General features: G+C 37.2%; 1 protein-coding gene across 3 annotated transcripts in view; it reads right to left on the bottom strand.

Annotated features, from left to right (window-relative positions):
• Positions 1–20,233, bottom strand: part of grid1b (glutamate receptor, ionotropic, delta 1b) — a 763,190-nt gene that overhangs the window by 273,122 nt on the left and 469,835 nt on the right. For all 3 annotated transcript variants that reach the window (XM_051667789.1, XM_051667788.1, XM_051667790.1), the window contains exon 4: positions 2,343–2,548. In XM_051667789.1, the coding sequence (XP_051523749.1) occupies positions 2,343–2,548 (206 nt within the window). The remainder of the gene's footprint in view (positions 1–2,342; positions 2,549–20,233) is intronic.

The following is a 20,233-nucleotide window of genomic DNA, read 5'->3' as shown; positions in this document are numbered from 1 at the left end:
GATTAAATAATTATAAAAAGTTATATTTTAATAATTATAAATAATACAGATAATTAAAATGCATTACATTTTTTAGGCACACAAGTTAAGCATTACAAAAAACAATACAAAAAGTGGCTTTAGAATGCAGTGTATTGATTATTTCCATATTATTGAACATTAACCTATCATTGGTCTACAGTTGACAGCAATAATTCTGAGCTGTCGGGTGGATCCTGTGCCAGCTGAGCACCACAATAGAGATTAATGGGATTGCTAACTTATGGCTCTCTCCAGGTATTTTAGAGCTCCTTGGTCCCATCCACTTGTCCTCTCCCTTAACAGAAAAACTGAGTGCCACAAAACAAGTGAACGTTTGGCTCAGGAAGCAGGCAAAAGACTGGCCTAACAACAGGACACACTGGCACAATGCTTTAGGGCATGTTTTTTTTTTTTTTTTTTTATGCTGGTGAAAAACATGGCAATGCTGGTCCTCCACCAAGATCATACAATGTTAAAATAATTCTAATAAATCTATGCACTTGCTTTCAGGGTCAGTGCATGTATTCTCATTTAATTTTACCATGAAATGCAAAGCAATGATTTTATCTTGCTTTGCATTTCATGGTAAAGGTAAATGAACATGAAACAGTGAGTCGTTACAGAATGTGTTAAGTCACCCTGAGCAATCAACACATCATCCAGCATCCCAATAGCATCCCATTGTTTCCACATGACAGAATGCCTCATCAACACTTCCACATGTAAGGAATACTGTTACAAATGAAGCACTATATATTTCATTATTCTGCTCTTTTTAGCAGGGTTTCCACTGCCATCATGGACTAAACAGAACATGTCTTTAGGAAAAGACCTCAAGTGGCATCAGTGTGTTGATCTCTGGGAAGTGTGTGGCCTGTAACACCAACATGAAGACAGAAAATGTATTTATTTTTTGGCTAATTCTTTTTTCAATTTTAAATATTATATTTAAAAGGCATATTTTTAAAAACATTTATAGGTCTAACCAGAAATGTATTTTTTTTTTCTTACATAACATTTTCAATGTTTTAAGAACTTTTAATTTAAATAAACTTATAACAAACATCACAGAAAACTTATTGTAAGAAATGTCCATAAAAAAATATTGTTTAACGTGATTTTAAGCTAAATGTATGATACAACAGTTGTTATTATTTTATTTATTTATTTATTTATTTGCTGATTTAAAATTTTACTGAAACATAATCTTAAATACTTTTGGAGTTTTGGGTCTTTTGCAATACAAGTAAATAGTAGCTAAACTGTGACTATTGCCTACAATGGGTTCCGAAAGTAAATATCAATGTCAAACGGATCAATATTTAAGTCCTTTTAACTATAAATTCTCCTCCCTTACCAGTAAGTGGCGATATGCATGAAGAATGTGAATCACCAAAAAGAAAAAAAGAAGAATGTGAAAGTGAAAGAGGGGATTTATAGTAAAAATTGACTTCAATATTGATCTGTTTCTCACCCACATCTATCGTATCACTTCTGAAGACATGGATTTAACCACTGAAGTCCTATGGATTACTGTTATGCCTCCTTTATGTGCTTTTTTAGCCTTCAAAGTTCTGGTCACCATTCACTTGGACCTACAGAGCTTAAATATTCTTCTAAAGATCTTCATTTGTGTTCAGCAGAAGAAAAAAAATCTGGGATGGCATGAGGGTTAAAATTATGAGAGAATTTTCATTTTTGGCTGAACTATTCCTTTAACACTTGCTCTATGAACAATTACTGGCTAAAATTGTGAAAATATTAATGATAAAAACAATGATAGCCTAAAATAGCATCGATCAGTCATTGGTTTTCTATGCTAATCCCAAGCCTTTTTATACCTAGACACTGAAAAGTCTGTCTGTGTATATTCACTCACACATTCTCTAAACTACTTTTTCAGTTAGTGTTCTCTTTCATATTTAATTTAATGGCTGATCGTCTCATTTCAGACGAGTACCCATGAAAATTATGAGAATTCAGAAATTATGGGTAGCTCACGATCACCTTATTTATCCATATGCATGAAAACATATCACTGGCGCTCAGCAGTCATTGGCGTTCGGCCAGTGTAAGTGACTCTGATTCCAGTACATTGGTGAGGAACAGATCACGATACCATTATTGTCAGATTTGCTTACTGATGTGACATGTTATTGAAACATAATCAAAGAGTTTTGGAGAGTTATGAGTGACTCGCTCCAATAAGGACTTTGATATATGGTCATATACAAAAATTGTACACAGTACCCTAAATAAAGGGGGTGGCTCATCTTACCCCCACAACTGTGTGTGCTGTAATATGGGCTCAAATGACAGACCTGGTGTATGAAGACCTGGGCTCCCCGCGGGCTGAGCAGCAGTATAGCTCTTCTGAGGGTGTCTCTGTAGCGGTTGAGCTCCTCTGTGCGCATGGAGGTGAACAGACTAGAGAACACGCCGCTGATGTTTCTGTCCACACGCTGCAGAGACACATCCAAACCCTGCCGAGAGGTCTGGTCCAGAAATACCTGCAGTCCACGGATATCTGTAACACACAGACATACAGAAGTCTTCATTAATCTGGTCAGTGATGGTCTAACCAGTGGTTCTCAACTGCTTTTGCTTCAGGACCCAGATTTATCACTGGACATTAAGACTGTCCAACCTGATCTCTTGAAAATGACATGACTGCAACGACATTTTTACAGAATTACATTATATGGTACCTTGCACGTATCATGACAGTTCCGAGGTGAAATGTCCACTGTGTGGCACTAAAAGTGAATTAAACCATGCTCTGTAGGACCATTAGAGCTGTCACGTCTGTTTTTTTTTTTTTTTTTTTTTTTTTGTCAATTTTTTGACACAAGGAAGAAAGTATTTCTTTTTCTTGTGATGTTTATTGGCGGTTGGCAATCCAGATTATTACCGCCACCTACTGGGCTGGAGTGTGGAGCGTCACAAGAAAGTCTTTCAGTGGAGTCAAACATCAGCTGAAGATGATGAAATTGGCTAAATTTAATCAAAGAGGTCACACACACCTTATGTAGGATTAAATCCTAATACTTTAAAGGTAGTTTACCCTCTGGAGTTTACTTGTAAACAATCAAGCTATGTTTAATTAATTCTTGAAAATGTGTATCATGATAAATATTAATACTGAACAAAATGATATATATATATATATATACTGGCAGCCAAAAGTTTGGACTAATGTACAGATTTTGCTCTTATGGAAAGAAATTGGTACTTTTATTCACCAAAGTGTCATTCAGCAGATCACAATGTATAATCAGGACATTAATAATGTGAAAAATTATTACAATTTTAAAAACAAATTTCAGAACTTCTTAAACTACTTCAAAGAGTTCTTATAACAAATCCTCCACGTGCAGCAATGACAGCTTTGCAGATCCTTGGCATTCCAGCTGTCAGTTTGTCCAGATACTCAGATGACATTTCACCCCACACTTCCTGTAGCACTTGCCATAGATGTGGCTGTCTTGTCGGGCACTTCTCACGCACCTCACAGTCTAGCTGATCTCACAAATGCTCAATGGGGTTAAGATCCATAACACTCTTTTCCAATTATCTGTTGTCCAATGTCTGTGTTTCTTTGCCCACTCTAACCTTTTCTTTTTGATTTTCTGTTTCAAAAGTGTCTTTTTCTTTGCAATTCTTCCCATAAGGCCTGCACCCCTGAGTCTTCTCTTTACTGTTGTACATGAAACTGGTGTTGAGCGGGTAGAATTCAATGAAGCTGTCAGCTGAGGACATGTGAGGTGTACACCTTTGTATGAAATCTTCAGTTTTTTTTTTTTTTTTTTTTTGGCAATTTCAAGCATTGTATAGCCTCATTCCTCAAAACAATGATTGACTGATGAGTATCTAGAGAAAGCTGTTTCTTTTTTTGCTATTTTTGACCTAATATTGACCTTAAGACATGCCAGTCTATTGCACACTGTAGGAACTCAAAAACAAACACAAAGACAATGTTAAGCTTCATTTAACAAAACAAATAGCTTTCAACTGTGTTTGGCTCCAAAAATGACATTAAAGCTTCTTAAAAATAATAAAAGTAGCCCATAAGACTTATGTGCTATTTACCAAGTCTTCTGAAGACATTCAATAGATTTGTGTGAGGAACAAACCCAAATTTAAGTAAAAAATGTTGTAATTGGAGTCTCAATTTTAAGTCTGCATCTATTTAGATTGCGATAGCTTTGACGTCAATTAAGACACATGCAAGTTATTACACAGAGTTATCGTATAACTTGAAGACTTGGAATAAAATGCATGAGCTGTGTTGGGTGTAATCTGATTACAGTAACTGACTTTCAATTAAGTAATTACTTTTAAGAACACTACAGGATTTACAAATATTTGTTAAATAATATTATGTAGAACACAATGTAACATCTTCATATGTGTATGTGTATGAGCATGAAATATGTTAAATGTAAGTCTGTTTGTGTTTCTGTGACAGCGGAAGTGTGCGTGACCTAACATAAGGGAGAAATGCGTCATATCATTTTGAAAAGTTAACTTTCTGTGAAAACTGTTTTAGAAAGTAACTTAAAATGAATTAGTAATGTGATTACTTTTTGAATTCAGTATTAATTAAGTACTAAATAAAGTAATCTGATTATAATTTTAGAGAAGTAATTAGTAATATGTAATATAACACTGTGCATGAATCGTACTACTTTTATGACACTTTCATTACATGGAAGAAGAAACAAACAGCCAGGACATTCAGCAAGATTTCTAATGTTGTGTTCCACAATAGAAAGAAAATCATACGGGTTTGGAACAACATGAGGGTGGGTAAATAATGACAGAATTTACATCTTTGGGTGAACTGTCCCTTTAAGGGAAAGGAATGCATTGTATTTTGATATAAGGAAAATGGAAATGACTTGATAAAGATGACTGCTGAACACTTTAGATGTAAAAATGCAAGCTTTTGTTTGTACAAAGTAAATAAAAACTGCCATCTGGACAGAATTAAAGATGTTCAATGTACAATTGTCTGCTCAGTGTGCAGTTTATTCTGCAGTAAAGAATGTTGAGTTTTCGTTCATTATGTTTCAGTATTTGTGGATGGTTTTGACAGGCGAGAGTGTGCTAACTGCTTCAGCTCAGAGCTTCAGTACCATCTGTTGAAATCCCAGTGAAATTTAACAAAGACACTTCTGGGAGAATCATAACGAGCAGCATAAGAGATAATCAAAGTGCTGAAGCACAGCTTTCATTCTCCGGAGGAATATTCTCTGAGGAGGGGAAGTCAAGTGACATTCAGACTTTTACAACAGCAAGTGGCATTCCCTTTCTTTTAACTTTTCTCCTATTTTCTTTCCTCATACAGAAAAAAAAATAAAAGCGATGGATAACGGCACTGTCTCACAAACACACACACACAGCTCAATCTCAGCAATGGGATGAGGGCTGTGTAACACAGAGACTGACAGAGCAAATATGTTTTGTTTTTTGGTGGGGTGACGGACACAGGAAAGGATGTAACAAGAAACACAAGTGCATGTGATGCATATTCATACACTTCTTCACCTCAAACCAATCATTACACTGAATAAAATGCCTGTCGATATAAAGGATGGGTGACTTATTTAGAACAGCAGATGAAATGGTCTCTTTAAAGTTCTGTGTACACTGCACGGTTTGTTCTGTTGTTTTTAAGACTGTAGCTCATCAGAATGTAAGGGATAATGTACAGTCAGCCTGTTGTTATTGCACAATAAACCGCTTCGTGTCGGGGTCCTGATCACCTGTACATTATCAGGCTTATTACAAAGCAACTAACCAAATAAATAAATACATGGAAATAAAATATTGATTTGCGTTGAAAATAAGTAATTTGAGCAGAAGGAAATGGCTGAACCGCTAAAATCCAACTCCAGTTTGTATCAGAGTTCTATTGGTATTTATTTTGTGAAAATGACCATCTGACTCCTCAATATTCAGCCTATTACAAGACTACTTGCAAAATAAACAAATACATGGACATGAAACAATTATTTGCATTAAAAAGTGTGTAATTATGTGAAAAGAAATAAATCACTGAACAGCTGAAACTCCAGCTATTCGGTTGTTTATTTTTTTATTAATGAACGTCTGACTGCTTAGTATGCATCTTATTACAAGACTACTTGCCAAATAAATAAATTAATACACATGAAACATTGATTTGAGTTTAGATTATTTTATTAGCTTACTTGTAGAGATCACAGAGTGCTTCGTGAAGCAGGAGAGACGGCTCACAGACCCCGGATGAGCGGTCTGATACATGGAGCTGCGGTTGTTACAGAGCAATAATTGACCGCTAGATGGCACCACTGACCAATCAGTGTCGAGTATTCCAGGCCGCTGTGCAATAAGATGTGATACAGCAGTCTTTAATGTCAGACTGTACGATAATACATTTTAGCTAAGACTTTGACAGCATTGATCAAGTCAGGGCTGTACGCTTTTTTAGGTGTTTGCACTGGTGCTAGTGAACTAAAGATTAATGTCATATGTAGTACCACATATATTTTAATTCCTTGTTGATGTAATTGTATATTTTTATTACTAAAAATATTACTTCACCCAGCTTTATATTGCTTGTAGATTTGCAATGCTCTAAGTATTAATCGAATGCAAAAAGTTTTAACCACATTAACAAAAACAAGCTTACTACTACTTATCAAACTAACTTACAGCCCGATTGTCCCACTCCCACCGCTATGTGTCGCTAGGCGATGTGAAACTGCAGCCTGCGCCAACCAGACAGTGAATGGCACTTCGATAATCAATGTCTGCATCACTTCAGTCTACAACGATTGACTTCAGAGGATGAACTGCTGCCAACTCCAGCCATATAACAAGGGATACTTCACTGGCCACTGCCTGAATCTTGGACTTGATGGACTCGCAGCACCAAGGTCATACGTTCAATTCCCAGGAAACAAAAACACTAATAAAAATATCTTGAATGCACAGGAAGTCACTTCGATGAAAGCATCTTCCAAGTGAAGAAATGTAAATATATCAGTGTAGACACAGATGACACTTTACTATGAGCGTTCAAAGGCAAAGGTCCCCCAAACACGAGAAGGACATTTTGTGTCATTTCTTGCCGGAGGGTCTAGTGTGCAGGGAATTGTGGGCAGTCTTTGAGCATAATAAACTTTACTAACATAGCAAAACAATGTAGCCACCGGGAGGAACAGGATCAATCCAAAGAGGGAGGCATTTCTTTTCCTCTCAGGGGACGGCATTGGTTTGAGCATCGCAGGCCGTTCCTTTCCACAACCCCCATGTTTAATAAATGAGCGACATGACACATTGCTTGACAACAAATCGCAAATAGCTCATTCTCAATAAGGAGACTTTCTTTACATTTTTATTGTCTGGTACTTGCACAGCAAGGAGTTTATTATTGTAGTGATTATGCTGATTAAAATAAAGTTAAAAAAAGGTGGGGGGGGGGGGGTAAAGTGGCACTTGTTTTGACAGCAATGTTGTAACAGCATATTAAAATTTATTCAGGTGAATGTTGCACTAATAGATAAACAAAGACACTGTTTCAATTATAACAGCAGTGTTCAACCAAAATGCTTTTCTGTATCAAAAGGCGCTGAACAGTTTGTTTCTGTTTAGAGTAATAATTGAGACCATGTCTCAATTGTTATTCTCATTGCAGATGACTTTGACATTTCCTCAGATCAGCATTGACATTTTTTACATCTGTCGTTCAAAATATTATGCTGCATTATACAATTTTATAGTGATAATAGTAACTGAGTGTCACATAATGTGAGCAAAGCAAATGAAGCTGTCTCATGAAATATCACTCCTCTGTGTCGGCTGTGTACTAAAGCAAGGCTTGAGATGAAATTGCAAAGACATGTAGTCCCGCATTGGACAAGCTGTCAGGTCCATCTGGCCAAGACTGAGAGCAGTCTGGGGGACACATGTAGTCTCGCTGTGATGTCATCTGTCTGTCTGTGAAGTCACTGAAGCAGGCTTTGGGTTTGCCCGGTAAGAACACCATCTGTCACTCCATGGTGAGAGTAACAGTCAAATACTGCATGCAGGTTGATGTAATTATTTCATATTAAAAGATCTGGACTCTCTGAGCAAACAGATGACGATAATGGTATTTGAAATTATCTTTAGGGCCAGTGTTGAATAAGGAGCAGGGATGGGCCTAGGTGGAATAGATAGAGAAGGTTGGCCAAAGAGGTAATGAGGAGAAAGAGGCTATGATGAATTAGGTGAATGAGGCTGGGCTATGATAGCCATAATTCTTCTTTCAACCAAAAAGTGGCACTAGATTGACTGGGTAGACTATGACTGATGATGAATTAGGTAAAGGGGCAGGGCTAGATTGAATAAGGTAGAGGGGCAGAGCTATACTGAATTAGGTAGAGGGGTGGAGCTAGATGTCTAGGTTGAGGGGCAGAGCTATGCTGAATTAGCTAGAGGGGCAGAGCTATATTGAATTTGGTAGAGGAGTGGAGCTATATTGAATTAGGTAGAGGTGTGGAGCAAGATGTGTTAGGTGGAGGGGCAGAGCTATATTAAATTAGGTAGAGGGGTGGAGCTATATTGAATTAGGTAGAGGGGTGGAGCTATACTGAATTAGGTAGTGGGTGGAGATAGATGTCTTAGGTGGAGGGGCAGAGCTATACTGAATAAGGTAGAGGGGGAGAACTATATTGAATTAGGTAGAGGGGCTGAGCTATATTGAATTAGGTAGAGGGGCGGAGCTAGTTGTCTAGGTGGAGGGGAAGAGCTAGACTGAATTAGGTAGAGGGGTGGAGATAGATGTCTAGGTTGAGGGGCAGAGCTATATTGAATTAGGTAGAGGAGTGGAGCTATATTGAATTAGGTAGAAGGGCAGAGCTATATTGAATTAGGTTGAGGGGTGGAGCTAGATGTCTAGGTGGAGGGGAAGAGCTATACTGAATTTGGTAGAGGGGTAGAGACTGATGTCTAGGTGGAGGGGCAGAGCTATATTGAATTAGGTAGAGGGGCGGAGATAGATGTCTAGGTGGAGGGGAAGAGCTATACTGAATTAGGTAGAGGGGCGGAGCCATATTGAATTAGGTAGAGGTGTGGAGCAAGATGTGTTAGGTGGAGCGGCAGAGCTATATTGAATTAGGTAGAGGAGCAGAGCTAGATGTCTAGGTGGAAGGTCAGAGCTATTTTTAATTAGGTAGAGGGGCAGAGCTATACTGAATTAGGTACAGATCTGGAGCTAGATGTGTTAGGTGGAGGGGCAGAGCTATATTGAATTAGGTAGAGGGGCAGAACTTGATGTCTAGGTGGAGGGGCAGAGCTATATCGAATTAGATAAAAGGGTGAGGCTAGATGAATTAGGCGGAGTGGTGGGGCAATGATAAAATGGGTTGAGAGGTGGTGCCAGATGGATTAGGTGAAGGAGGCAGAACTATGCAGGGGGTGTGGCTATATATCTTCTGAAGTGGAGGGGTGGGGCTATATTGAAATAGGTAGTGGGATGGTGCTAGATGTATTAGGTGGATAGGTGGAGCAATGATGAAATGGGTTGGAGATGGCGCTAGAGGAATTATGTGAAGGCAAGGAATTTTAAAATACCTGGAGAGAGGTATCAGTTAGCATTCCCATTCATCTCTATTGTGGTGTTTAGCTGACGCAGGGTCCCTTCCGGCTTACACTGAAAGTATTTGCAATCTTTGCACCAGTTATCATGTGACTAGCTCTGCATCCGCAGGAAAATGACGTCCTCACAACACTCTAACACAACATGTATGTGGTAATGGTAGGCTATAGTAATGTAAGTGTGGCCTGGGAGATCAATCAAGGCAAAAAAATTAGCTAAATCAATAACTATGAATAAATTACTGATATAATTTTACACTAGACCCGGAAGAGTGTCGATTAAGACATAAAAATCTGCCTTTAAATGGTATCATTCCAGATTGATGATCATGAATCCATTTCTGGGCACAGGGCGGCATCAGCTGGGGGTGGGGATGCCAATGCGTAAGCCGACCAATGATGAGATTGCTCTGGCTGATGGGATCACCAATGACAGGGATCGCTGTGCAAGTCGCCAACACCAAGTAGAAGGATGGGGCTATATGGACTAAGTGGAGGAGGTGGGCTAGGGTAAATTATTTGGAGGGGCGGGGTAAAAGTTTCATCCTCTGCTGTGTACGAAAGTTCACGTATGGTGAACTCTGATTGGACAACTCATTGTTAAAAGACGTTTATCAATAGATGATCTAGTCAAGGCAGAGTTACCTCTTGGCTCAATATGAAAGAAAACAACTTCAAACTGCTGGGTTTAGAGTGATTCAGAAAAGCGCAGAGTATGTTTTGACATTTGGAATTCATTATTTCATATTGTTCATTTATTATTTATTAAAAATAGAATCCCTAGAATGTGACATCATATCTGATGTAATTTTGGATGGTTTGGGCGGGGCAATGGTGAATTAGGTGGAGGGGCGGGGCTAGATGAATACAGAAAAGATGTAGATGCTCACTGAACGCAATTTTCCTCAAGTGAAATGAGTACATTCTCGCTCGTGCTCTGTATGTCCCTCCACAGACCTGATATATCAAACAAAGCTAGGCCGAGGGGAGTGTCTGCACATAATAGGATTAGCGGGATTTATATGTCAGCGCTCTGTATATTCCCCTTGTTGCATTGCATCGAGGTGAGACTGAGTTCTTTAATGCTCACAGAAACTTTCCTGACCCCTGCGGCCACCCCTCAGGGAGAAACACTTCAGAGAGTGAAGCGTCCACAGCTGAATCATCCGCAGGTGGGGGTGGCGCTCTGAGCTGTGCTTTTGTGCCTGTCTCACCCTTTGCACTTTGGCGACATCAGCTCGGAGGAGACAGCAGTGGCTCTCTGCTCAAATGTATTTCTGTTCTCCCTGATGTTGTGGGTTTTGGCTGTGCCCTTTAAAGCCGAACAATGACGTTTTGTTGGCGCTTGTTTCATTACAGCCCTGCAGATATGTCCTGCTTAAGATAGAGTGTGGTGTTGTCTTGCTCTCCTTGTACAGGTTTCAGCTGCCCTTTAGTTCAACTGCAGCATGATCCGATGCTGTTCAGATAATCCTGGCTTTGTACACACATTCTGTGCTCTTCCCTTCTGACAGATTGCTGACATGTCTTTGTCTAATCCCTAAGCATGTTTTAAAGCACAAAAAAACTGTTACTTACTATTACTTTTTTGTAAATAAACATTTCAAAAAGAGTCACAAGAAAGTTAAAGTGTGTAATGCCTGCACCACAGTGTCACCAAACGGAATTGGAAACATAATGATTGTTTCCAAACAGGTTTGCCAACATAGTCTCATGACTAAATTTGTAATAATTTGTACGAGATGGCGAAATTGTAAGATATTGTGTGACTGGGCTCATACAAAAAGGTACGACTTTTATTTCCAGCCAATCAATCAACAAACATAATTTCAAATGGATTCAATACAGGCATCAAATTTTTGCTAGCCTCCAATCCAACAATTTATTTTCAGAATTTGGCTAGTCATTCCATATTTATTTATGCAACACAAATGACTGATGTGTGTCAATAATCTGTAAAACGCTTCCCCTTCCCGCAGAACATTGACATTTTCTTTCTTCTGTTGTACACAAAATTTATTTTCATATAAACATTTCATACACTTAGTTTCCATCCACTTTTTGTGCTGTTTTGTTATCGACAAAATGAAAATGCATATAAAATGTTTTGCGAAATTTGCCGTCTTCTGCCTTTTTCGATTGAAATGGCCTTTTATCGATAAAAATGGTGTGCGTGATGACGTCATGCCTAAAAAACACTGTCGCATAACTTTTGGTTTATCGCAAAAGAAATCTGAATTGGAATGGTTTCCATACAGAAATGTGTGTTTATCGCTAATTCGCCTCCCAGATGTCCCTAATTTGTTTTCCTCCGAAGCTTTGGTAAAATGGGGAGAGTATTGAGAGAATTCATTGAAATTAATCAGCTTACTGTCATTTTAATTCCACAAATAAATGCAATCAGAAGAGGAGGAATTGCAATCAAAAGGGAGCAGTTGTCCTTCTGATAGGACTGTAATATTGGTCCTGATGTTGCTCCTATCACAGGTTGCCACCGGTTCTGACCCGAAAGCGAATCTTCATGGCCCTGTTCAAGCTGGAAAAGTGCACCAAGTAGTAGGGGAAACTTTCAGTCTTAGTATAAGGACCATCCATCGATGTGTAAATGCTGTGTGCACAGCTATTAAAGAAACATTGATGCGGTGTATCAGGGTTCACATATGATACATTCCTGATATTCAATTGGCTATTTTGAACAATCATCTAATATAAAGCATTGCCATCACAACTGCATTATGTCCCGCATATTTGTCCAGCAACATTTTACGACCAACTGAACTTGATTGTCATCTAAAATTAATTTTAGCGTCATAATGCAATTTATTTTCAATTTCTGAAGAAGCTCAGCAAATGTGATCCAAGGTAAAGAGGGTTAGATTTCAAATATTTAAAAGTTTTTAAATGTTCAAAAGCTAGTTTTCTGAAAGTGAACTCATTGGATAAATAGTTCTGATAGTTTATAGTCTTGAAGTGTAGAAAATGTCATTCAGCCGACTTTATTCATCTACAGAACAGGGTAAGGCTCATTTAAGTTTGTGTAAAGAAAAGGCAAGTATTTAGTCTTAACAATATTTTTTCATTTGGGAATTAAATTTTTTAACTTAATGCTTTTTTCATTTGGTAATTTATTTTATTTAATACAGGGAATTCTGCCGGCATTTTTTCAAAAGTAAGCTAAACATTAATTTTATAGAATTGGGCTATATGTTAGTGTTCCAAAAAAGCACACTGATGTTTTTCTCCTAGTATTGTGTATTTATTTTTAATTTAAAACATCTTTGTGCACAGAAACGATATATGTTTTGTATTGTGGGCTAATTCCATGACTGCTGTCTAATATTCTGAATGGTGTGTAAAAGCAACATTAATAAATAAACGGATGACTATCGTGATTAAATTAACAAAATCACAAACCGTGGCCATTCATTTGTTCTCCGTGCACTTGTTGATAACAGGTGCATGATACGAGATATTTGTGTTGGCACTCCTGGAAGTGTCATGACGCAGATGTGTTTGCAGCATCGGATCTGTGCAGGTATGCCATTAAGACCAATCCTTAACAGTGCGAGTAATGCTTCACGTACAATAAACTGGCTTTCAAAGATGTATACCTTGTCGTCATGATTAACACAGGCTAATGATTGGAGTAAATTATGTCATGTGACACTATATTTTTGCATTAATGCCAATTTTCTCGACAAAAAGAGTTTATGCGCTAGAGTTAAACTGGAAAAATATTATGTCGACACTTGTTAAATTTTAGAGATAATTTGATTTCCATTAGCTAAATCGGTAAATTTTTTGATGCGCTACAATTTTTGTCGCAAAAAGCCCTTGGATGGAAATGTAATGATATTAAGTTTAGTGTAGGGGTAAGGGGTTAGATTTTGGAAAAAAATTTATAACTTTGTTCATTGGTTTATTTTAGTTTTGTAGAAGCCAACATGTACAGTTTCTTTTGATTTCGCCATCTCATTCTATTATGACTTGTCATGAAACGGTTGAATTTCAAGAACACTCCTATAGTCTGCAATTGATCAGATAAACAGATAGTCCCGCCCAAAACTCATCCCATTGGTTGAGCCAATGTTGAAGAGCAATGTTTTGATTGCACAACAGAGTTGATCCTTTTCTGGACAATCAGCCTTACTTTTAGTTGTCTCTGCATATTAAACTGAGATAGAACAAAGTATTTTAACTAGAGCTGTCAAAAAATGAACACATTTATGCTTGTGATTAATTTAAAACGTTTAACACTTTAATTTTTTAAAACACGATTAATGCATTTAGCAATGACAGTTCAGATCAAGTATCATTACGTGGGTAGTGCCAGAGCTAAAAGCAGAACAAGACGTTCTTTACAGCATTTTTCATGTAGAGTTTAAAGTGAATCATATTGTGTAGGATGAGAGTTTAAGAGATTTAATGTACAGTGCAATGAATACGCAACCTATGGAACCAAGTTCTTTCAATTAATCAACCTCCCACTTTAACTTTGGGAAAGGTTTAATGATACTTGAATTGGTGCTATTTTAGTTAATTTCTATCTTTATACTGTGGAAGACTTTGTTTGGAAAATGTTAATAAAACATTATTGTTACATATTGCTTTGTTTTATTTTAAGATGCATTTTGACAGAAAAAGAAGTATATGAAGTCAAATTTCAGAACTTTCAAAATCTGCGATTGATCACAATTAACTATAAAAAAAAAAAAACAAGCAATTAATCGTGATTAAATATTTTACTGACAACACTAATTTTAATAATGAACAAATTAAACATTTCAGCTGTAAGCTCGATGGACAGCATCTGTGACATGCTGTTAATTACCACAGAAAATCCTTTTGACACCCCTCACAAGAATTATGTTTACAGAAATGCATTTACAAAAGAAGTGTAAGGGGCAAGCATCCCAGAGGGTTTAAAAGCAGAAATATGCAGCTTTTATTTTCATTAAAGCACTTAGATAAAATTTTTTTCCTTTACAAAAATGTGTTATTTTGAGCTGTGAAATTCATTCAAATTGTCCTTTTAGTGGTGGGACTACTTTGAGAAGTGGATAAACTTTTAGTTATGCGTTACAGACATAATTCCTCTTTGTGGAGCTTTCACAATGTAAAAAGTCCTTCTTGTGTCTATATGTGTTTCATGTGAATGTTTCAGGTTTTAGAGGCTTTACATGGTCATGACAAGAGATGAAATATTGGATATAGCAAAGTTATTCTATCACATTAGTCTTATATTTACATGTCTTGTGGTTATGCTTTTGAAACAGTGCATATTTTAACAATGTGTATAGACTTCCATTGAAAGTGCATCACTGTAAATGCTATTTTATTTTTTTTTTTTTACAAACTCAATCTTCTTAAACCCTTCTGGGTTTTTAAATCCAGATTATTCCTTTTAATTACAAAATACAGAAATATACGCCACAGTGACACACAGATATTCATAATGTCATTACCTAATATCTGATTACATTTTCTGTTACAGTTAATTATTTAGTTGATGCACAGAGTTTGATTGATTAAAATACTGGCAATCATAGTGAATGCACCACTGGCAGCCATTAGCACTAGCTCATTAGGAAACTCAACAATCCACTCAACAATGTGTCATGATTCCACTTATGTTCATTTACAACCAACAGAGATGTGCAGCCTCTCTCATGACAACTGACCACAAACAAGAAACACAAAATCACTTCACATACACTTTTGCATTCTTCCAATATTGATCTTTATTACCTTTATTCCTTTCATAGGTAACACAGTGCAAAGCTAAAAGGTTCTCTGGCACGTTCCAGAAGTCTCTGTCAAAACATACAGATATGTGTGGAACCCTTTTAGGGTTTTCTCGGTCCCCATCTGCTCTAGACCACGTGATACATTGTCATTGACCAATTGAGCTATTTTACATTAATTTCACCATCAATACAGGCCCTTCAGGGAACCTGCACTAGTGATTTTTGTCTTAACCTCATCCTAACACTCCTATAAAATAACTTTTATTTTATTTTTCAGCCCTGGGTTGTGTGAAGAACAGTATCTTATCTCCATGTCATTCTGTAATCTTTCCACTCCAAACCTTGTGACACATCATCAGAAGATGAGATGACATTCCATCAGATAATATTCACTCTGCAGGCTCTTGCTGGATGGGTTTGATTCTTTTTAGAAAGTTGAAAGTTTTTAGAAAAATGTCTTCAGGCCCCAGTTGGATCATGACAGTGACATGACAGAAAATCAACAAAACGTGTCATTTGAAAAAGCAGTAAGCTTTTCACTAGTTAGTTAGTTATTTATTTATCCTAACCATACATAAATAGTGATGTAATACTGTTTGAAAGCTTAGAATCTTAACTTTTCACATAAATCCATCAGATTTGTATTTACTTATTTGTTACATACAATGTCTGGTCAAAAAAAAAGTCACATACATATTTAGTTGGACTGCCTTAAGCTTTAATTCTGCGTGCATTTGTCGTGGCATTGTTTCGAAAACCTTATGCAACATCACAACATTTATTTCCATCCAGAGTTGCATTCATTTTTGGCTGAGAACTTGTTTTGAGATGGGAGAGTCGAACCACTTGAACCACTCCGTCACATCCCAAAGACTTTCAATGGGGTTAAGGTCAGGACTCTGTGGTGGCCAATTCATGTCTGAAAATGATTCCTCATGCTCCTTGAATCACTCTTTCACAATTTGAGACCGATGAATCTAGGCATTGTCATCCTGGAATTTGCCTGTGCCATCAGGGAAGAAAAAAATCCATTGATGGGATAACCTGGTCATTCAGTACATTCAGGTAGTCAGCTGACTTCATTTTATTGCCGCATAATGTTGCTGAGCCAAGACCTGACCAACTGAAGCAACCCCAGATCATAAGACTGCCTCCAGAGGCTTGTACAGTGGGCACTATGCATAATGGGTGCATCGCTTCATACACTTCCCTTCTTACCCTGACGTGCCCATCGCTTTGGAATAGGGTAAATCTGGACTGATTAGACCACATGACCTTTTTCCACTGCTCCACAGTCCAATCTTTATGCTCCTTAGCAAATTGAAGTATTTTTTTTTCCAATTAGCTTCACTAACAAGTGGTTTTCTTGTGGCCACACAGCTGTTTAGTCCCAATCCTGTAAGTTCTCTTTGCATTGTGCGTGTGGAAATGCACTTACTTTCACTATTAAACATAGCCATGAGTTCTACTGTCGATTATTTACGATGTGACTTCACCAAGCATTTTAATGATCTCCGATCACAATCACTCAAGACTTTTTTCCGACCACTATACTTCTAGGTTTTAATAATGCGTTGGACAGTTCTCAACCCAGTTTCAGTGATTTCAGCAATCTCCTTAGTTGTTTTCTTTGCTTGATGCAGGCCAATAATTTTCCCCTTCTGAAACACAGTAACATCTTTTCCACGACCACGGTATACGTCTTCTGACATGGTTGTTTAAGAAATGAGAAGCTACACACTGCATCAGTTAGGGATAAAATAATTGTTGCCAGCTGAAATATATTAATCACTGCAATAATAATCCAATCATAGCCTCTTCAGTATCTGCTTATTTAAATCCAAACGGCAACTTTTTTTTTTTTTTGGCCAGGCAGTGTAAAATCACAAGATAAGGCCTGAAAACCTCTACGTCTCAAATAAGCCCATGTCTACAAATTAAGCATGTAGAAATATGAACATGAATATAAAACCTTTTCAAATAGCACTTAAATATCCAAGTCATATATTAAATAAAATATCGTTTTCATGAATGCAACTATTCACCTTTTTCCTGAACGCGGAAGTGTTCCCCGATTTGACTGTTTTCAGTTTCCGGTCTCCAGTGTTATCACTCGCATCAGCGTATATTCTTAGTGGTAATGTAATGTTTACAAAACACGTGGCTGTATAGTGCCAATACTTTACAGAGTCAAGATGACCATTGTTTAATGACAGTGCCTCACCTGAGTGTGTAGATGTCATGAAGCGATGGTCCAAGGTTAGTTACGTTGATATCATTAACTACTTTGAGTTGTAATGACAACCAGCAACAGCACAAATACATTTTTACTCAAATAAATCTTAAATGGCTGTTGCTCTCCATCTGGATCACTCATTTTGATAGTTCTATCACATTAGTCTTTTTAGTTTTTAAAGTGCATCTCAAGACCAGAAACAGAAAACAGGCAACTAGAATCATAATGGCGTCAACCAGTGGTTGGTCAGGAAAACTGTGGACACAGTTTTGTTGTATACTGTTATTTTGTTGCCATAACAACACAATTCGAATGATGCTCAAAAGAATCACAAAGTATGATCTCTGTAAGACAACAAAGACAAATGTCTCATGTCTGATAACTGCTTCTGTAAGCACCAAGTAGCCTCAAACTCTATATTACCTCTTACCTTAGGCTGTTTTCTTCAAAATTAGCCATTTTCTACTTGTCTGTGAGCTTGCATGGGTAAATAATCCAAAGCTATATCTCAAATGTCCAGAACAAAATATGCAGTCCAGCAAAGAAAGCATGATAAACAAATCATTGTCAAAACATGTTTTTCTACTACTGATGATGAAATATACATTAAATCAGCTTTCCGACGACACCTAGATTAGGCCTCAAGTCAACTCAGAAGCCGAGATATTTGACGAAACACTGGGGAAGGTGTGTGGGAATACAAAATAGACTGAAGGCCCTATTTTAAGAGCGCTAGTGGTAAGTGCAGCGCAATGCTTTAAGTCATGAGCACAAAGTCAATTGGTATGGCCATTAAGTTTTGGTATTTTCATGCAAGTGGGTTTGGTGAAATCGCCCACGCAACATGCAAATGGGCTGGGTCAAGTGCAATTTAATTCTGATGTTTCTTCTCCAGTTATTCCAGTGTCTGTGTCATATTATATAGTCCATTCCCTCAAGCACTAGCGATATAAACAAAGACAGCACATTTATAAGAAGTTGGTAGTGTAAATTGACTGCAATTAATGAATTAGAAGAATTGAAAATGATGTTCTTTTGTGCATTAACTGCGTCCTTGATGAATGCCAGGCATATTTCTATGAAAGCGACACGTTCCTTTAATACACATGGAAAATGTGATTCTTGTCAGAATTTTGATGTAGGCTCCATTAAATTACAAAGAATGTAAGTATTATTAATCATTTTCATCTACTGACACACAAATCATGGCTAGTATTAACAGTACTTGAATGCACTTCACTTCTCCAAGTCAATTTTGAAAAATGTAATTCATTTATTGTAACATGAAAAAATGAAACCAAAAATATTTCTAAATTCAAATTGCACTTCAAACAAATTAAAATATAATCAAAATAACAAAGTGGTCAAAAAAATCATACCAAATCCAAACATTTTACTCCTTCCACCGGCCCCTTTTGCAGTGACTCACTCTCAACAACAGGTGGAAAATTACTAGTACGCTACAAATTAAATCATAAATACAACTGTAAATAAACAATAATAATAATACATATAAACATAATAATAATGATAATAATTCAAACAAACCATGAACTCTAGAAAATGTAACAAATCTCATAATTTTTTGTTTCAACAAATGGCTTCAACAGTGATTGAAGGGACATAATTTGTTGTTCTGTACGTTCAGAATTTGGACATGAATTTTATTACCATCTGCTGGTGAAATCTCCAAACTGCAAATGCAGGAACTGAATTTGGACTTTGCGCTGAGTTAAGAGGTTTTGCTGAAACGTCTTAGCGCAACAACATATTTCTGAGTAAAAATAGCAAATTGCACTTTGGGCCACTTCATTAACATACAATACACCCACAGTAGTGCAAACACTCTCACCCCATGTCCACTTGTGCTTTGCGCTGGCACGAAAATTGCACTTAGAAATTAGCGCTCTCAGGAAAATTGGATAAGACATTGTGCATGTAGCGCCGCGCTTTGCGCACTCGCGAAAATAGAGCCCTGAATGTCTATGGATGAGCACATGGTGAGTGCTCAGCTGCGTTTGAGCGCCACCTGCATTTCACATCTCTAAATTGTGGAATGGAAGGTGAATTTTCCTAGTACTTGCTGACATCTAGTTGAATTAACTAACACTTTTATCAGGTACACAGAGCAAACAGAGCCTGACACACAGGCTTTCAAAGAGCATTAAAAAATAAATGAATAGTATGAAGAGGATAGGATGAATTTAAAGAGAATACTTTTTTATTTTGGTATGATGTGGATAATGTTTTGGTTCATTTGCCTCTTTTATTGGATAGATGAAGTGGAAAGACAACAGGGATTTACGTGCTAACCACCAATCCACAGTTCTAAGTTTCAGCTTCATTTTTTCTTCTTTATCACTGACTATAGAACATTATCTTCCAGGTTCTGTTGATACTAATTGGAAACATTCTTCCTTCTTCTGTCATAATAGCTGCTGGCTGCCACAACGTCAGAAAGTATAAAGATCCACCCTCACGCTTAACAACTTGCTGCTCTTTTCTTCAAACACACAAATCTGTTTCTTCTCGTACCTTTGAGAAATGTTATGACAGTGTAATTTTTACTTCAACAGAACACTTGGTTTTGGTTTATCTACAC

This window comes from Myxocyprinus asiaticus, chromosome 32 (assembly GCF_019703515.2).
Source record: "Myxocyprinus asiaticus isolate MX2 ecotype Aquarium Trade chromosome 32, UBuf_Myxa_2, whole genome shotgun sequence".
NCBI classification, from domain to species: Eukaryota; Metazoa; Chordata; class Actinopteri; order Cypriniformes; family Catostomidae; genus Myxocyprinus; species Myxocyprinus asiaticus.
This window is presented reverse-complemented; position numbering and strand designations above follow the sequence as displayed.